The sequence below is a fragment of the Cibotium barometz genome, chromosome 30 (assembly GCF_041138505.1).
Source record: "Cibotium barometz isolate CiBa-2024 chromosome 30, ASM4113850v1, whole genome shotgun sequence".
NCBI lineage: Eukaryota > Viridiplantae > Streptophyta > Polypodiopsida > Cyatheales > Cibotiaceae > Cibotium > Cibotium barometz.
In genome coordinates this window covers 40,513,297-40,532,851 of record NC_141075.1, presented here as the reverse complement: position 1 = coordinate 40,532,851, position 19,555 = coordinate 40,513,297, and the positions used below count along the sequence as shown (strand labels likewise).

At 46.6% G+C, this 19,555-nt stretch overlaps 1 protein-coding gene across 5 annotated transcripts in view; it reads right to left on the bottom strand.

The window, feature by feature from the left end:
* Positions 1 to 3,943: 3,943 nt before the first annotated feature.
* LOC147621487 (GDSL esterase/lipase 7-like) overlaps positions 3,944 to 19,555 on the bottom strand; it is a 75,760-nt gene continuing 60,148 nt past the window's right edge. For 4 of the 5 annotated variants that reach the window (XM_086824238.1, XM_086824239.1, XM_086824240.1 and 1 more), the window contains one exon: positions 3,944 to 4,314. In XM_086824238.1, coding sequence (XP_086680364.1) covers positions 4,094 to 4,314 — 221 coding nt within the window. In that variant the 3' untranslated portion in view covers positions 3,944 to 4,093. The remainder of the gene's footprint in view (positions 4,315 to 19,555) is intronic. The other variant, XM_086824242.1, reaches the window with a different exon arrangement.

Here is a 19,555-nt window from a genome sequence, read left to right as displayed (position 1 = left end):
ATGTTTAGCTCAAGGGAAACTTCTCCTTTACCTATGATAGAATTAGGAGTGCCGTCTGCATTGTAAATCAAACCTTCATGAGTAGAATCCAACTTAGAAAAGTATTCACCATGAGAAGTCATGTGGGATCTTGTCCCACTATCAATCCACCATGGATCTTGCTTGCTGCCATGGTCTGCATGGTTGGCCTCTTTGATCTCTTCAATAAGAGAAAAGTGTTGGCATTTGTGAAGCTTTGAGAGCTTCTATCTTCAGCATAGCTAATTGATTTCCCCTTCAGATCAGCTTGCTTTTTCCTGCAATCTTTCTCAACATGTCCATATTTTTCACAGTAATAACATTGAATGGAGTTATGGAAAGTTCTACCTCTTCCTCTACATCTTTCTCTACCTCTAGAGGAATAGCCACCTCTACCATTAGAAGAATAAGTACCTTCATGAGTACCTTGATCATTGTTGTTGTTGGGTTGGTAGTTGTTATGTCTTTCTCGCACACTTTGATTATTTGATCTTCCTCTACCTCTTGTTGTCAAGAGGGTTTTGTCACTGTCACTTGCAAAAGTGATGTTTCTACCATGGATGTTCTTCATGGATGCGTGGCATCAACATGTCGAAAGATGACATGGCTTCAATAGGTTGAAAGATGATGTGGCATTAGCAGATCGAAAAGTAACGTGGCATCAATAGATCGAAAGATAACTTGGCATCAGTAGGTCGAAAGAAGCCGATGTAGATTCTACAGATCTGAGTCTGCACGTGGAAGTGGCTAATGTCGAGTCTGCAACCCAAGTGTAGAATGTTAAATGCGAGAATACAAAAGACTAATTTAGCAATTGTGTAGAGCCGACGCAGACCAATACGACTGCAGATCTGAGGCGGCGCAGATCTGAGGTAGCATGTGACTGAAGCTATGTAGATGTTGGTGTGCTTGATCTCAGAGGCTAGGTGACGCCTAGGTAGACTCTACACAATGGCAGTAAACGAGGCTCTGGTACCATGTTAAAATTATGGGGAAGAGGAAATGCGACACAACTAGTAATCAGATTGAATAAACAAGTTGAAGCCAAATCAATAGTGTTTATACTACTAAATCATATGAGATACAAGAATGATAAATTATGATTCTAATCTGGATAGGCTAATCCCCAAAACCCTATCCTAATGCTAAGGAGCTCAATCAGCTCAAATATTACAATCCGTACAGTGCTGTCAGTGTTAGGCTTAGGCTACACACTCAGTAGCTCACGAAGGTTGTTCACTTCTTGTTCACTCTGGTTCACTGAGAGCAGCTGCATACAAGACAAGCTTATATAATGATCTAGGTAGGTGAACAGCTTGTCACCGATGGTAGATAGACAAGTCGTGATTGAAGCTTCATTTCTATAATCTTGTTGCCAATTTTAAGAGGTAGGTGCAACTAGAATTCTGCAGTTTCCAATTGGGTCAGCTAAATTGTGCCAGTTAGGCTAGCTCTGCAAAACTGCTTCTGGAGAAGACGGCGACCTAAGATTCCTCCTTTGATATAGGAATCACTTTCCACCAAACAGGCGACGCATTTTCCAAGGCTTTGCATACCTTAGAGATGATGTAAACTTACATCTTTTAACACCCATCACATGGCCACTACCGAGCACTCCAACTCCTCTTTCAAGGTTGTCTCCCACACTCCCCAAAAGAAGAGACGGCACACAAGCCATCGATTTGAGGAATATGGCAAGCACCCTACACAACTATCTCATCTAGGCAAGACACTTATGAGGCGGCTCGATGGCCACACTATTCACAGCTTCATGAAGAACATGCACAAAGTGGAGCACAAGCTACTCTACTACACCGAGCCATGCTAGAGTGCCATTGCAGAGCCCGCAATGGTCACACGCCTGGAGCAAATTGGGCTCGATGGTTTACCCATAGTGGAGCCCTGGGGACCTGACCTCCTCAACTGTCGCTATTTCATCGAGACCTACAACGCTAGCCAGGCAATAGAGCAGGTGCTAGACTCGGAAGGCACTCCCCTCACAGTGCACCTCAGTCTCAATTTGCTCAGGGACGCACTCTAACTCCCCAGAATCGAGCATCCGTATGTGCACCATAGCCATGTCATGAGGCATGTGCACAACACCTTCTAGGGCCCCATGACCAAGGATGGCATGGAATGGCACATCACCCGTCAAGAATTGATGATGCCAGTAAGAGCCCTCTCCATCCTCCTCACCACACATTGGGCTGATCATTTCAAACGCTACAACCTCTCCACCCTTGCCAAAGTCCATCAGGGCGTGATTGTAAATTGGGCCGAATACTTGCACAAAGAACTCCATGCTGTATGCTCAAACCCACAAGGCAAGCTGGCAACCTCCTCTCTACTCACCAAAAGTCTTATACCATGTATTGGCTAGGCTTAATCTAGCAAGATTAGGAGATCCTACGATACGGGTGGCTAAGGTTAATTATTTAAACATCCATGTGAATTGGCTATGTATGAGACTGGATGGTTATTTATGCAACAATTATCATTATATAAGAGAGGCCGTGGGTTATTATTGTCATTGACTGTTATTGGTCTGAGTATGAACCACAGTAGTCATACTCTTGCCATGGACATGATGGATCACGTGTGGTCTTGCCAAGGATCCCTAAGGACACGCTAGTGGTATGGGAGACCAAGGCTTACTAGCTTAGCCTATGGGATTGGAACCTTAGTCCCCCCTGCTTGAGGGTGAATGCGGAGGCGGTGAGCTTGCCTACACACTTCTATGTTGTTTGTACTAAATTTGTTTATGCATGTGTATTTAGTTGATCCTTCAAGAGTAGTCCTTGCATTTTCTGATGTGGAATGGCTTTATTGCTCGAAAACCTGTCTTAAGCCTGCCACAAAGTTTTACTTCTTGTTGGGAGATCTTTTTTGAGTAAATGCATATGAACCAAATTCAAGTAATTGGTTACCAACCAATTGGCAATTCCAGCTAGCGTGCGAATAGGCCTCAGGCTGAGGCCTGTGCTTGCTCCTGGAGGAGGCAGTTTGATGATATCTAGTTGGTCAAAGTTGGAGGACTTGTTTGCATACTGCACAATGACCTCTCTTAGTTTTACTAATCACACTACACAATGACCTAACCCTGGATTGTTCTAGTCATGAGTCACCAGTCCACCTTCAAAAGCAATGAGAACAAGAATAAATAATTTAACATATTTCAAATTATCTCAAGATTTGACGTGTGAAAAAATTATTCCATATAAGCATTATCACAAAGCTTATCTACACCATGTGGTTCACACTCTCAGGGCCTTTACACACAAAATCCAGAAACCTCGGGCTCTGAGCATAAATCACACTTGTCCAGGGAAATGGATGGGGGAAACTCCCTCTCTTGGGCAAGGGAGATCTCCCCCCATTCTTGGAAAAGTGGCCACTTTTTCCAACTGTGATCATAATTTCAGCAATAATTTAGGCATTTTTGCCATCCAAATGGACAGCCAGTTCAACGGTTGCCCTAGTTTCAAACCAGTTGGCAACCATTTTGGCACTGATCTGCTGTGTGAACAGGCCCTTGTATGCATGGCATTGCTAGAAGTCATCTGGACCCAAATGTTGTGCCCCTTGATTTAATGTTCTGTTATACTTAATAGAAGACTTCTTTTTGGTAAAAGGAAAAAACTTTTCTTTTATCTTAGCCTGAAAGTAGAAAGTACACATGTTATCACCCACACACAAAAGTGTCATCGCTCGCACAGGAGAGATTTGAACCCACAACCTGGGGACTCTCGAACTCCATTCTAACCGCTGCACTAACACACGATCGGCAATTCATCAACAATTGGCTTTAAATCTTTCACCCTTCATATTGTCTGTCTACATCCATGACATGCATATAATTGGAAATGTTCATATGAAGTTTAGAACCAAATACACACAGGCTCCACTTATTGAAATACCCACAGAATAAATTATATTACTTTTCATTATTGAAGTAAAATTACAACTCTCAGCTGCAAAATATAGATTTCTTTTCAAGGTGGACCCACATGTTGGACCCAGAGATGTAAAACAAAAAACCTAATTGATTCTATAGGATACATTGCAAGCTTTTAGTCTATGATGATGATGATGCAAGCTGCTGTACACTGAATGGTGAGCAAACGGTTCCATTCCATAGTAATAGAGATGTGAGATAATTCACTTTTTCTGTTGGATGGAAAGCATCCCAAAATATATACTTGCTTGCATCAGAGCAAGCCATCTGGGGCATAAGACAGCTCACCCATCCTCCATATTTTCCTGCCCCACAGCAAGCCGTGTTTGTATTCTCGAAACCTGCCAAAAATTTAAGACAATGGATTTTGAAGAAGCTAAGTTTAGAGGAAAAATGGCAACCTACCTAGCTTTGTGACTCATCATGCATCAGGCCCAGTCTCTTGCAGAGAGGCACTACAAGGAGAGCCCAGGCTCTTCTGCCAGTCTAGTTATTCACATGAGTATGTCCACTCGCAGAGGCCCCCGCTAGCCTTGGTGGGGGGTGATCTTGTTATTGGCCTCTGCAGTGGCAGACTAGGGCAGTGCCTACTGCTTAATTGTAAAAAAAGGCAACTTAGTGTATTTTCACTCGTACAGGAGGAGCCCGATATCCTACTTCTGGCTGTTTCTACATGGTGCGTTGCCCACCAGTGGAGATCTATTATGGACCTTTCTTGTCCTAAATGCCCAGCTCCATCCAAGACTGTGTATCATTGGTTATGGGAGTGCAAAGGAGCATAGAGGATCTGGGTATTTATAGCCCAGCTCTTGCGAAAATTGAAGAGTGCTCCTATCTATATTACTTTGGGTGCTATTGCATGGTTGAGTCAGTCAAGCATAGAGCTTCTTTTTGAGGGCAGGGGAGTAGATCCTGTTATGCCTTTTTTTTCCCAACGACTAGCCTTAGGCCCAAGATCCTCCCGTAGTTAACATTTTTCATCGGCCCGTAGGCGCTTTTATCCACCCGTAGGCAATACCGTCCAGCTCCTGTTATACTTGTCCGTAGGGACATAGCTTAGAGATGTTTGCTTCTGGATATCCCCTAGTTACAATACACACCACCTCTATTGAGTAGTGAGGCCACCTGGGAGATTATTGCTAGTATCACGGTGTGGCACATCTGGAAGACCAGATGCTCCAGAGGCCTTGGAGGGTATTCATGTTTATGACAGCCAGTGTATATGACACCCAGTGTATTTGCAGTATATGGAGTGACATCATTCATACTCTTTTGGCCACTTGGGCCTCTATATAGGGATCTTCTAGAGCTGCACAAACTAAACACATCAGATTTATAAGAGAGTGGAACCATGGTATTTTCATCTCCACTCCTACGGGGCTTTAATAGCAGCATAGTGCCTCCCAATTGGTTGAGGTCTTCCTACCTTTTGGTTTGAGATCTCCCTTTGTGTGATTTTATATATTACTTGATAGAAGTCTCTTTTCTGGGAAAAGAAAAAAAATGCATAAGATTATAAAACTGGCATGTAGTATAACCGGGTAGATTGAGTTGTCCTTATTTTGATTAGTTGAAAAAAAAAAATTATCGAGCACTGCAAGTCCTACTACCTTCCATTCATCCTAGTTTACTAAGCTAGTTGCAAGGGATTTTGCAGGCTTCTGATCTGATATGTGCCAGTTGGGCTATGGAGCAGGCTCAGTGAGCGTGTGATTTGCAAATTGCTGTTTTGGGTTGTGAAGGAGGCTCAGAGGACCTATTAGCAAGCCAGTACACATGCAAGAACTGAAGGTCCTCTACTTCAGGCATTGTGAGGCCTGTAAAGGGAATACCAGCCACACGTGCCAAATGTCTCATGAGGAGGCTCAACCACTTTGCCAAGCTTACCTACAGAGTTTAGGATCATGTGATTGCATGACAAGAACACTTGTGAGAGCATGATCAAGTCGATGAAGAGCTGTATACACTGAATATTCCCCCCTTCTTGGGGAGGAGATGCAGAGGCTTGTGGATTTGGTGCCAAGCTCTAGCTACACTTGTATGGTCGGCTGAGAATGTCAGAGTATGGCAGTGAATAGTGATGATGGCGATGGTGGGCCTCCGATGCAATTTGGGTGGCCGATGTCGAAGAAGACGTCCCTTACATGAGTGAGGGGATCTTGAGTAGTGGAGGGCTGTAGAAATACAGAAACAAGGAGATCCTCCACCTTGATGGCAGGAGGATAGTCTGCAAGACAAGGGCTGCACGAACATCAGTGGGATCCATGTGAAATGGTGCTGATGTTAAGTGTATCACAGAAGAAGCCCTATGAAGGGACTGGTTACCATGAAGAGCCGCATGAGGACTGCATCAGGGTAAGGTGTTGTGGAGTTCTCTGTATAAAATGCTGTAAGAGCAGGGCCTGCATGTGGAGAAAAAATAAGGGCTGGAATGGATAGCCTCTGCAAGCAGAAATGAAATAAAATGATATAGTAACGTCTCTAAGAGGCCATAATGGCCTATGAGACCAAACCTGAGAGTACATCTGAAGTTGGTGTCTCATCAAAGAGAACAACCGAATGAAACTGAAAAGTACAATAAACTGACTGTCTTACCGTTATAAGAACTGTAAGTAAGACTCCTAGATGATACTGAGTAGAAGGTATATCAAGTAGGTCCATGTATGCCGATCAGTCGGAGTGCTGCCCTCTCCTCGGATCAAATATCTCTGCCATGGGGCTGTCTAGAATGGAGAGGTCGTAGAAGCGAGGTAGGCGCCTCCGATGCCGAGCAATAATGGCTCTGATCTGGCGATGGTGAGGATGCCGTGGTCAGGATCCTGGTGGGTGTGGCCGACGAGCATGACATAAGATGACTGCTCTATCAGTGGTGACTCCCTGGGAGCATGGCAGGTGCCCTGATGGCCTAATGGAGAAGGTATCAAGAGACGTGTGGGCTGGGGTGCTGGTGCTGGTGCTGGTGCCGGTGCCGAAGAAATCTGTCAGGATCCTCTATCTAGGCACATCATGGCTCGGTCTCCTGTCTGCCAAGAGGGTCTCTCTGTGTCTCCAAAGCTCAAGTAGGAACAATCCCAGCCCTCTTTGATCCTCAAACTCCATGACCCCGCGTAACAGCCCAAAACCCTCTCGGAAGAGGCAGTGATATCTCCCTCGGATCTCATAATAGACTGTACATCGGCAAATGTAGTGCTCCTTTGTCTCTGCCTCCTGGTAGCATAGCTGACAAATGCGGTCATCCGAGATCCGATGCACATATCGCCCTGTCTCAATCCGCAGCTGGTGTGATGAGGTCCGGATCTGTCGAATGGCACAACGTGTCCCATGTGATAGGTGTACATCCATGTACGCCGGGCGGGTGATAAAATCATCTGGTGAGAGGTGTAGAAAATGGCTCTTGTAATGAGCCATTTTCGTGCCTAAGGGCTCGAGGGGACTAGTCCATGTCCTCTTTGTGTCCACTCTGATGATATCCATCCTAATCACGCGGTTCTGCTCTGAGCGGGTGAGATCCAAAAATGGACAATCCAGGTTGTATTGAAAGGGTGGTAGTGCCTCTATCCGCAAACCATGTAGGTCAAACCATGATCTCATCTGAGCATACCAGCAATGAGTATCTCCATCCTCTGCCAACTGTATGGATGAGGTCAATGCCAATCGGGAGTACCTCTACTGAGGGAGCTCCCATAGCCAATGTAAAAAGGTAACTGCATGGAATATGGCCTGTCACTACTGGTGCGGCACCCAGCTCAGCCCGAACAATCTCATGTGGTACCGATGATTTCCTCCGAATCATGCGGGCAATCATCATAATCAGTGGTCTCTCCATTTTCCTCCATCCCTCATCCGTCCCTCTCTGAGATCTGTGATGTATGTTAGGCCCCCAAATTGGAGCTCCGTACAGGAGGGTCCGTGTAGCCACAATTTGGTGCGCGGCTCCTGAAACTGTATGTGTGCACACTGCGTCTCAAGTGCCCCCAAGGCATACCCTCAAGCTAATCTAGCTGCTACTGCCTCCTTCAGGGAGGAACACGGTCCTGTGAAAGTAACTCCCAAGTAGACATATGACCTGATGTACTCAACCGGCTCCCCTCGGAAAAGTGAACTGAGGCTCTGATCTCGTCACCCATGCCTGTGTGGTGTTAAACACCATATCTTGGTGTTCCCAAGGTTCACTGTCAGATCTCTATCTGCACAGAATGCCTGTAATGCATCCAGATGTCTCCGTAATCCCTCCGGAGAGTCTGAGATTAGAACAATATCATCCGCATATAACAAGATAGGTATCAACAGCCCTGCCAGGCATGCCCCTGGGCCTCCCAATCTATCTACATAATCGGAGACGGTATCAATGTACAATCCAAAGAGGGTGGGTGATAGCGGGCATCCCTGCTTCACCCCTATCGTGCTGGTCACCATATCGGATAGTCCACCTCGAGCTCAGACTTTGCCTGTCTCACAGACTCATACAAAGCATATATCCCCCACTGCATATCCTTAGGTACCTCAATGTCATGCAATCTATGCATAACCCTGGCACGTGGTATGGTATCAAAGGCTTTGTAGAAGTCCACAAAGCAGCAATATATCCTTCTCTTCTGTGCCCTGCTCTCTTCAATAAGTGTCCGAAGTGTCAGTATGTGATCCAAGGTAGTAAATCCTCTCCTGAAGTCGGCTGTCCCTGTGCTCGATGACCATGCCTCTCTACCCAGCGGCTCAACTCTGACTCCAATATAGAGCCATATAGTTTGGCCAAGTAATGACCAATCATGATCGTCCTATAGCTGCCCGGTACCATGGGGTCCCCACTCTTAAAGAGTGGTACAATGATATGCTCTGTCCAGCTTGCCGGGAAACCCTCACAAATGGCACGATTAAACACGTGTACGATCAGCGGAGCCAAAGTATCGCGCGCATATGAGAAGTGCTCTCCAACCAGCCCATCATGATCCTGTGCCTTTCCCTTATGTAACCTGTCTATCACATCTAGCACCATCCGCATAGTAAAAAAGGTGCTGCTAGCTGGTCTAGCTCCTAGGGGCTATCCTGGAGCATCATACAGCTCTCTAGCATAAGCATGCATGCAATAATCGGAGTACCAGACAAGATTGAGTAGACTGACTTATGGGATAAATGTAGAGGTGCCACATGGCACTAGACTCAAGACACAAAGACTGAACTGAAACTAGACTAGAGAAATAGTACACCTAGTGTACACTTATTTCCAACACCCTCCTTAGGTGGACACTAGGAGGAAGACAAAAAGACAAGACTAGAAGACAGACATAAAGACTGATAGACTGAGAGACAAGACATGAGAGACAAAAGATCCTGAGACACCCCTCCTCAAGTGATATCCTCATATGGGTCCACAAGGATAGGGACAAGATGGATCTAAAACAAGACACAGTCAGATTGATAGACAGATAGATAGACAACAGATAGACAGACAGACAAGACTAGATAGACAGAAAACTGAGTGTAGACAAACAGATGGACCTTGAAGACATTCCCTCCTCAAGGGCAATCTCTGCCTCTTGGGTAGGGACAAGAGAGAGGTCAAAAAGCATAATGAGTATGACACTAGAACCCCTTGACCTACATCATCGGTGGTCAAAGTGGTAGACAAGAAAGGTGAAGTAATCAGAAGGCCCATTCCTCATCATGTGAGGAATGAACAGCAAGATCTGCTGATGTAGATGCTGCAGCAACATGGGCTGAGGTAGATGCAGGGGCTGATGTAGAGGTTTTAGAGTAGCAGTCCTTCTCCCGGTGATTATCACGGCCACAAATGGTGCATGGATGAGCCTTGAAGCAGTCCTTCTCCATATGATTAGTTTTTCCACAATGGGTGCAAGGCTTTCTTACCTTAGAACCTCCTTTCTTTGCTAAAAATGCAGTGTCAGTTACCTTTTGTTGTTTTATTCTTTCCTCTTCTTGGAGAGCATTGATGATACCTTCAAGAGTAGGATTATTGTGATACTTGAAGGTAGTGACAAGAGTAGCATAGGTGTCAGGTAAGCTTTTGAGAAGCACAGCAATAGCAATATCTTCGGAGATGGGGGACTTCACTGATGAAAGCTGAACCATAAGACTGCGAAAATAATTGACATGAGAGGCTATAGTAGCTCCCTCCTGCATATATAGATCAAAGAATGAGATCATAAGTGCAATCTTAGAGTTTTTAGAACGGGGTCCAAAAAGGGTATCCAAAGTGATCCATGCTCGAGAAGCAGACTGTATGTCGGAGATGTGATGAATGTAATCATCTCCAAGACCGAGCAGGATGATAGCATAGGCTTTGTCATTCTTAGCAGTGGGAGCATAAGTGATAACTTGCTCAATGTCGGAATCTTCGGGAGCAGCATGGTGAACAATGTCCCAAAGACCTTCTTTCATAAGATGGCACTTGATTTTGATTTGCCAAGTATGAAAGTTGGACCCATTGAATTTGTCGATAGACATGAGAGAATGAGTAGAAGAGGCCATGTGGGAAGGTCTTACCTCTTGCTAAAATGCAAGGGCAATGTCTATTCCCTTACAAGATTGCAGAAATGAATGAAAGAAGAGATCCAAACTGTTTTTAGAAGCCAGCTCTCTCACCACTTGTCAGGGCCATAGCATGTGACAGCCCATCGAAGCATGAGGAACTAGCAGTTTGCAGATATGAGGATAGGAAAAGGACTGACCAGCAAACTGAAGGAGACAATGCACAGTACCTTGTAGATTCGTCAAGAGGACTGAACTGCCTTTAGATGATGCGTAGACTGTAGATGAAGAAACACCGCCTCCAGCAGATAGACGTAGACTGCTGCAGAGGTGTAATACAGCTTCTGTGAGTAAGTAGTACAAGTGCTGCTCATCCAGAGAGGGAGGCCGACAGTAGCTGCAGGTATGGAGTGATGCGCAACCTGTAGAGGATGAAGCGCCAGCAGCAGCAACTGGAAAACAGGCCGGCGGACAGCAAAAGCTAGCGGACAGAAGGTTCAGGCCGGCGCAGGGTGGTTCAGAATGTGAATAGGCTGGGCAGCACGTGCAGCTTGAGAGGCGACGTTGGACAACAAATGCAAGTCAAGTTACACAACATGTGCAGATCTACGCAGGGCAACAGATGGGCTGCGCTGAGTTGAGTGGGACAACTTGGAGAGAATGGCGAAAGTTCATAAGAAAAACAGGGAAACCCTAAAAACTTGCTCTGATGAGAAACATGAAAGCTAGAGCAGACTAGAAATGGAACAAGAACAAAAAAAATAAAATAAAATGAAAGACAAAGTGTTACCTTGAGATGAGTGTAGACAAGACACAAGATTGATACTTTCATTGATGTGACACCTACAATATATAGGTGAGAAGTACAAGATTGAGTAGACTGACTTATGGGATAAATGTAGAGGTGCCTTATGGCACTAGACTCAAGACACAAAGACTGAACTGAAACTAGACTAGAGAAATAGTACACCTAGTGTACACTTATTTCCAACAGCTGTCCCTCCTGTAACATCTTCCATGCCCTCTTGTTGTCCTTCCCCAGGAAGAGTTGGTAGATCTCCTCCTCTAACTTAGCCAGGTAGGCTCGTTTCTTCCTCCGCACAAGGCGCCGAATGATCATCCTAGCCTGTCTATGCGTGTGAGTCCCAATGGCAATCTCACGCTGTAGCTATGCCCGTGTCTCACGACACTCATCATCATACCAACTGTTCTATGGGGGGGAAGGGGGGGGGGTTGTAGAAAGGATCATAGTGCAAGGAAACGCATATGAGGCGGATGCATGTAGTACACCTGCCAATGCATGTAGTACACCTGCCAATCCTATCGTAACCTCGTCCTGAGGGCTATGCGGGTCTAAAGCAAACAAGCCATCAGATATTGCATCTCGGTAAACCCCAGTTGTCTCGTGTAAACTTATATCTTGGGTACCTAGGTAGATGAGTGGCTGGCCCATCTCTCAGGGGTCTACCTACTAGTGTGAAACTCAAGTATGCATGATCGGCTGTTATGCCAATGGGCCGACTGGGAATCGTGAAACCCCGCACATTAGGTATCAATGACAGAGATCCCATCAAGTAGTCCACTGTGCTCGCTCCCCCTTCATAGAGTTCCAGTGTGTGAGAGCATCTGATCCCTGCCATCTCTATAAGCCATTGTATATGACCAACCCATGTGCACTCCCCAGTGTGAGAAAATGCCTGCCATAATCTGTAATCTCCCCCTCATCCTGTGTTGATCTGTGCAACCCTACATCCTCTGCCGTGATCTCCCAGTACATAGCCTCCTGAGTATCATACAACTCTGTCTGCTCTGTGCCTATACGTGCATTAAAGTCTCCCAATAGTAATGTCTTTCATGCTGGCAAACCTCATGATATCATCATATAGTGGCGTATAGGGCAACTCTCCTGATGGTGCGAACCTGGAGTGGGTTGGGGAAAGTAGCATACCGCCACATACAGCTCGTAGGACCCCTCTCTGCATACTCGGGCCCACATGTACCTCGCATCTGCATCTCTATGTACCACATATATTTTGTCACGAAGCTCCTCCCTGGAAAGTATTGCCACTCCTCCAAATCCTCTGGTACCTCCCACTGTGCGTGTGGCTGAGGGCGGAACATTGATTCCCATCTATAACCCCGCATGTCAGGAAGCCTCTTGTTTGTGCACTGATGGGTCTCCGTATACATGGCAATATCACTGTGTCTGAAAGTATCCTCAAAGTATCCTACATCTGTTCTAAGGGCTCCATTGCAATTCCACACCGTGAATCGCATGGTCTCATAGGCCGCGCACCATCACACGCGCCTCCTCTCTGTAATGATGACTCGGCCATCTCTGTATACCGCCCATTTTCCCTCTTTCCTTGCCTCAAGCACACGCGGCATGTGTTCCTTCCGGTGTGCTATCTGTGCTGGTGTAAGGTCCTCATCCAAATAAATCTGTTCCCCCTTAAGGGCCATCCTTTTGGAGAGAAAGGCCTTCTTCTTCTCCAAGTCACCAAACTTGATGATCAATATCTTCGCCCTGGTTTCATCTTTGCCTACTTGCCATGCTCCAGTAATGGGTACATCAGTGGCTCCAATTTTTGTTGCAAGAGCTTTTGCATCCTCTTGGGGATTTTCCTTATCTTCCCAACCAACTAGGCATACATGTAAGGCACGTGCCCGTCTCTTGGCTTCCTCTTCCAAAGTAGCATTCATCACCTCTACTTTATTGACTGGTGTATCCTTCTGCTTTTTTACTACTTCAATCCATGTGCTGACTTCCTCAATTTGTTTCTTTGTGGCACTAGCAATTTCAGCCCATGAATGCATTTCCTTCTCACCCACAGCCACTTTTGCCTTACATGATTCCAAAGTGTTTTGCATTTCTGTGATGTCTTTTTTGCGGCCAGCCATACATGTCTTCAAGGTGCCTTTGTACGATGCAACCGTTGTGCCAATCTCCAAGAGCATGTCATTCTTCTCTCTTTTTTCATTTCCGTGTGCATCAAGGCTTGGGCTAATTCCATCTCAGCCCGTACTTGGGCTTGCATTTCTCCCTTCAATTGGGCATATATCTCTTCCTTTAGCGTTTCGTATCTCACTTTCTTTTGGGCATGCATCTACTCAGTCCATTCCTTTTCAAGCTCCTGTCGCATGGTGTTCATCTCTGTCCTTATGTGCAGCTGTCTCTCCTCATAAAGGGCCTCATCTCGTTGGGCCATCTTTCCGAGCCTTCGTGAGCCAGGGGACATGATCCCTTCCCTCAGTCTTCTGCGGTAGGCATTTGGTGCCTTCGTGGGGGTGTGAATGGTTGTCTCACCATCGTGTTCTCCCACTAGGGATTGAGACATGTTTTCCCTAGTTGCTACCTTGGGAGCCTGAGCAAGGGTGGGTGGGGAAATGGGGGGGCAATTGCCTGCGCAGAGATCAGAGTTGAGAGGCGGGCACAAAACAAAACAGGCAGAGCAGAGGTGTGCGCACAGAGTAGAGCAGAGAGGTGGGCAGAGGCGCGCAGGCGGGTGCGCACAGAGCAGCGAGGCGGACTACAGAGGTGCGCACAGAGCAGAGCAGAGAGGCGGGTAGAGGTGCGCAAGTGGCTGCGCACAGAGAAGAGGCGCGCAAGTCATCTCAACACGTGCACATCTCAGCAACGCGCAGGGTGCGCACAGAGCCAATGGTCAGCAGCGCGCAGGTCAACCAGTCATCTTAGCAGGAGAGAGAGAGAGAGAGAGAGAGAGAAAATGAAATGATATATTAACGTCCTCAAAAGGCCAAAATGACCTATGAGACCAAAAAGGTTACAACAATTGGTGGATCTGATAGAATGTCTGTGTAAGAAAAGCTAAAACAACTAAACAACTAACTGAAACTACAACAACTATGAGGAAAAGTAAGGTACTAGGAGCTCCTAATGGATAACATCTGGAAAGGAAAACTCCAGCAACAAAGGTAAGCATCATATACATCACTATCCTCCAAAGATGTTTCTCATCGGTTGATGGCGGATATCCTCAATGTCCTCCATGGTGAGTACTCTGACTGGACGTCTCCCATGCCGTGCTAGTATGGTCCTGATCCTCTGTTGTAGTCTTCGCCGGTGTCGAGATGGGCCTCTCATCTTGGGACGCCTGGACCGCCCCAGCTCTATAGCCCGATCAACCAGTGTACCTCTGGTGCGGCTATACTCTGGGGCTAGCTGCAATGCCTGCTGGCCTGACTGCTCAATCTCTGGTCGAAAGAAGTCTGTAATCTGCCTCTGTAGGTGTCTCTCCCTCTTTGATCCCCTCCCTCTCAAGAGACCCTCTCTATGTCTACGTAGCTCCAGCAAGTATAATCCGAGGCATCTCTGATCCTGGTATCTCATGACTCTGGAAAGTGGTACGAAACCCCCTCTGAACAGGCAGTGAAAACGGCCTCGTATCTCATAATATACTAGACAGTGACATATGTAATGTAACTCTGTCTCTGGCTCCATCTGGCACAACTGACAAATCCTGGCCTCAGCTGGTACTCCTCTGAATCTGCCAGTCTCAATCTCTAGGTGGTGTGAGGATGTGCGCATCTGACCAATAGCACACCGTACCCCATGAGAAAGATGAGTATCCATGTAGCTGGGTCTAATCACAAACCCGTTCTCCGTGAGCTGGAGAAGATGATCTCTATAGGAAGCCATCTTCGTACCAAGCCCGTGTGTCGGATGTATCCATGTCCTCCTAGTGTCCAGCTGAGTCAAGTCCTGCCTGATAAGTCTGGTAATCTCTGCCCGTGTGAGAGAGAGGGAAGGTGCATCTAGGGAGTACTGAAATGGAGGTAGCCTGTCCATAGTAAAGCCATGCAGTTGGAACCAAGTTGTCAGCTGTGCATACCAACATGATCCGTCTCCCTGTGATGCCAACTGTCGTGAAGACTCCAGGGCTAAGTGAGCATATCTGTCTCTAGGGAGAGCCCAAGTGCTATGTATAAAGGAGACTGATCGAGTGAGTGCCTCTACTACCAATGGGGGGGCAGCCATCTCTACACGGATAATATCATGTGGTACGGAGGCCTTGGCCCTAATCGTCCGGGAAATCATAGAAACCAAGGGCCTATCCATACATCTCCATCCATCAGTGCTACCAGCTCGGCTGTGGTGATCCACTGAGGGTCCCCATATCTCCACTCCATACAGCATGGCTGAAGTGACCAAAGTGTCAAAGAGCCAGAGCTTTGTTCGAGGTTCCTGAAACTGAACCTACGAACACATCCTCTCTAGTCTCCCCAATGCTGCATAAACTCTGGTCAATCTGGTCTCCGTTGCTCTCCTCAAGGAAAATAGTGGGCCACTAAAAACCACACCAAGGTAAGTATATGCATCTGTATACTCCACTATCTCCTAACCATATGTAAAGGTGGGTACTGACCTCCTAACCCACTGTGCTGTGGTGTTAAAAACCATCACCTTGGTTTTACCAAGGTTAACAGACAATCCACTATCGTGTGCAAACGTGTGCAATGCATCCAAATGACGCTACATCCCCTCTGGAGAATCTGAGATCAACACAATATCATCTCACCATACAATAACAGCGGAATCCATGTCCTTGCTAGCTGTGCTCCTCTGTCACCCTCGCGCTCTACATAGTTCGAAACCTCATCCACATACATCCCAAATAAGGTGGGAGAAAGGGGGCAGCCCTGTTTCACCCCAATAGTGGAGTGAACCATCTCAGATATACCCTGAGTAGTGCGTATCTGCCCCACAACTGTCCTGTATAAAGCCATGATTCCCCAAATCAGCTCTGTGGGCACTCCCATCTCCTGTAGTCTGCGCATCAGTCTGGCTCTCGGTATTGTGTCAAAAGCTTTGCGGAAATCCACAAAGCAACAATAAATCCTCCTGCCATATAATCTGCCCTCCTCAATAATAGCTCTGAGTGTCAAGATATGGTCAAGAGTGGAGAAACCTCTCCTGAACCCTGCCTGCCCTGATGCACGTATGCCCTCCATCTACTCAACTCATGCTCAAGAATAGATGCATATAATCTAGCCAATGTGTGACCAATCATGATGGTACGATTATTCCCAGGAAGCATGGGATCCCCTGACTTGAAGATAGGCGCAATCGTGGACATCTTCCAAGTCTCAGGAAAACCCTCACACATGGCTCGGTTAAACATCATAGCAATAAGCTCTGCAAGCATATCTCTGGCATGAATAAAGTGCTCTGCTACCAAACCGTCATGATCATATGCTCTCCCAGTCCTCATCCTGTCAATAGCTTTCCTTACCATCTCAGCAGTAAAGAAAGCACATGTCTCTGGGCATGGCTCCAATGGGTCTGGCAGGGGCGGCTGTCCTGGTGCTGTGTACAGGGATGCTGCATACTCACCCCAAATCTCTGTGGAGGTAATGGCTGGTGATGGTGAATGCTCATGGAATAGTCTCCATGCCTCGCCTGAGTCCTGACTCATAAATAACTGATACAAATCCCTCTCTAACTGAGCAAGATAAGCCCTCTTCTTTCGTCGCACTAGGCGCCGGAAGGTAATCTGTGACTATCTGTGAGTGGTAACACCCATGAGCACCTCTCTCTGTAATCTGGTCCTCATCTCTCTACACTCCTCATCATACCAGCTGTTCTGGGGCATGTTCCCAGATCAGCTCCGTGTAGGCTGACTATGGGGATATGCCTTTGATGCTGCAGCATGAAGCGTCTCTATCAATATCTGAGTGAGCTCATCTAATGGCCGTCCCGGCTCCTCGGCACATAAGCGTCTGTATATCTCATCCGTGTACACGGTGTCACTCTCCCTCGTAAAGGTATAACGAGTGTGTGTGAAGACCTGTCCCAATGGAGCTGTGCTGAACTGAAATGTGAGTGAAGGACAAGATAGCATGATCCACTGCTACTCCAACCGGCCTAGTGCCTACCATAAAATCCTGAAAAGAGGGAATGAGACTGGGCTGAGCCATAACATAGTCCACTGTACTAGCACCATGCCAATGTGGAAAGCTAGTGAAACCGCCCGCTGTCGGGAATCTCTGTAGGCCATTCAGGATTCAAATACCGCCCATACACATTATGTTCCTCATCCTGCGAGAGTCTAGATAGGCCCATATCCCTAACATCAAGCTCCCTCAACATCTCCTCTGAGGTATCATAAAATACTGTCTGGTTATGGGCGGTCCTGGCATTGAAGTCCCCCAGGAGAATGATGTCACCATCCCTGGAGAACTCCCAAATGTCATCATCCAAAATAGAAAAGAAAGATTGCCCACTAGGTGATGCATACACTGATGTACTAGGAGCAAAATAGCATATAGCAATGTAGAGATATCTACCCGTCTCTGCCCTCAGTCTAACCCACATGTACCTAGCCTGCTCATCTCTGCGGACTATATGTATCAGTGGCTGCAGCTCCTCTCTAAACAATACTGCCAGTCCTCCTGAGCCCCGTCCTCTATGCTCTGAACGAGTCTCCTGTCTACAAGTTGTCTCCCATCGGTATCCACTAACATGTGGCATGGACTGTCCAGGAGCCTGATGCGTCTCACAGTAGAAGATGATGTCCCTCCTAGTGAAACTATCCTCAAAAGCCCCTACATCAAGGCGTAGAGATCCATTACAATTCCAAGTAGCAACTTTGAGTGTAGTCCCATAGGTCTCGCGCCGTCATGAAGAGCGCCTCTCCATAATCACCGCTCTACCATCTCTATAAAAGGCCACTTTCCCTTTCTCTCAGGCTGCCCTTATCTCGGGCATAACTTCTTTCATGTGGGCAAGTTGCGAGAGTGCAAGAAATATTCCCGTCTTCTTGAAGACGTCTCTTCAAGAAGTCCTTCGCTTCCATGGAGGGGAAACGAATGATAAGTGCTCTCTCCTTAGAAGATTCACCACTACCTTCTCTCTTCTTTCCCACTCTCCATGCCTTTGTGTGTGTGGCTTCAATGCCCATCATAGAGAAGAGCTCCTTGGTTTCCCCTTCCGCATCATCACGATCTTTTAGACCGGACACTCGTACATGTAAGGCCCGGGTCTTCCTCCTTTGCTCCTCTTCAAGGGTCATGTTGATGATGGTGGGAGTGGGGATGGGTGGGGATTCTTTACCTTTCCCTTTCTTGGCGACCTCGATCCATTTCTCCGCCTCGTCCATCTTCTTTTGTGTCTCTGTGATCACCTCCACCCATGAAGATGTCTTCTCTTTATGTTGCTCCTCCTCCTCTCGAATGATCCTCATTTGTTCCTTGATGGTATTCAGCTCTTCAATAAAGGAGGGAGAGATCTGCAATGTCAGCCCGAAGAGGGGACTGTTGTATAGCCATGCTCCCTTCTAAGCGGTGGAATGAGAACATTTGCAGTGGAAAAAGATCGAGTTTGGCAAAGATGTATCACCAAGGAGAGCGCCTGCTAGGAATGGCATTGAGTCTGTATGCCAATCAGAATGCCCAAGCAAAGGCTAGGGGAGCGTGAGTAGCCCTTTGAAAGGGCATGGTAGCACATGGAAGGTAATTGTTGACATAATCCATGGAGATGGGCACGAAAGAGTTTTCTTCAGGTATGGCTGGTCCCTCTCTCTATATGCAGGGCGGAGACATCAAACTTGGAGCCAAGGGAAGGCCCCTTATTGTTGATTAATCTCACAGGAACCCTATGAGAAGAATGTGGGGCAGAAGGTGATCTTGAGATCCTTACAAGCTTTCTTCTTCACACACACACAAGAGTAGAGAAGCAAGCCAGTGGAGGGCCCCTTATTGTTGATTAATCTCATAGGAACCCTATGAGAAGAATGCGGGGAAGAAGGTGAGCTTGAAATCCTTGCAAGCTTTCTTCTTCACACACACACAAGAGTAGACAAGCATACAAGAGAGAGATGGATGGCTAAATTTTCTTCTTCCTTCTTACTTCTCTACAACCATAAGATAAAGATAAAAGTATATACTATAAGAAAAAGTACTCTACTACTAAAATATACAATGTCCATAGCATGAACCGGACTATATTCTCTTGCTATACAACTATGCCATAATTCTAGTGACCAAGGTGGCTATCATATAGCATGTCAACTACTGGCGGCATATCAACCATAATCCCACCAACCATGCCAGTAACATAAGTGCGGAGGTGTCATC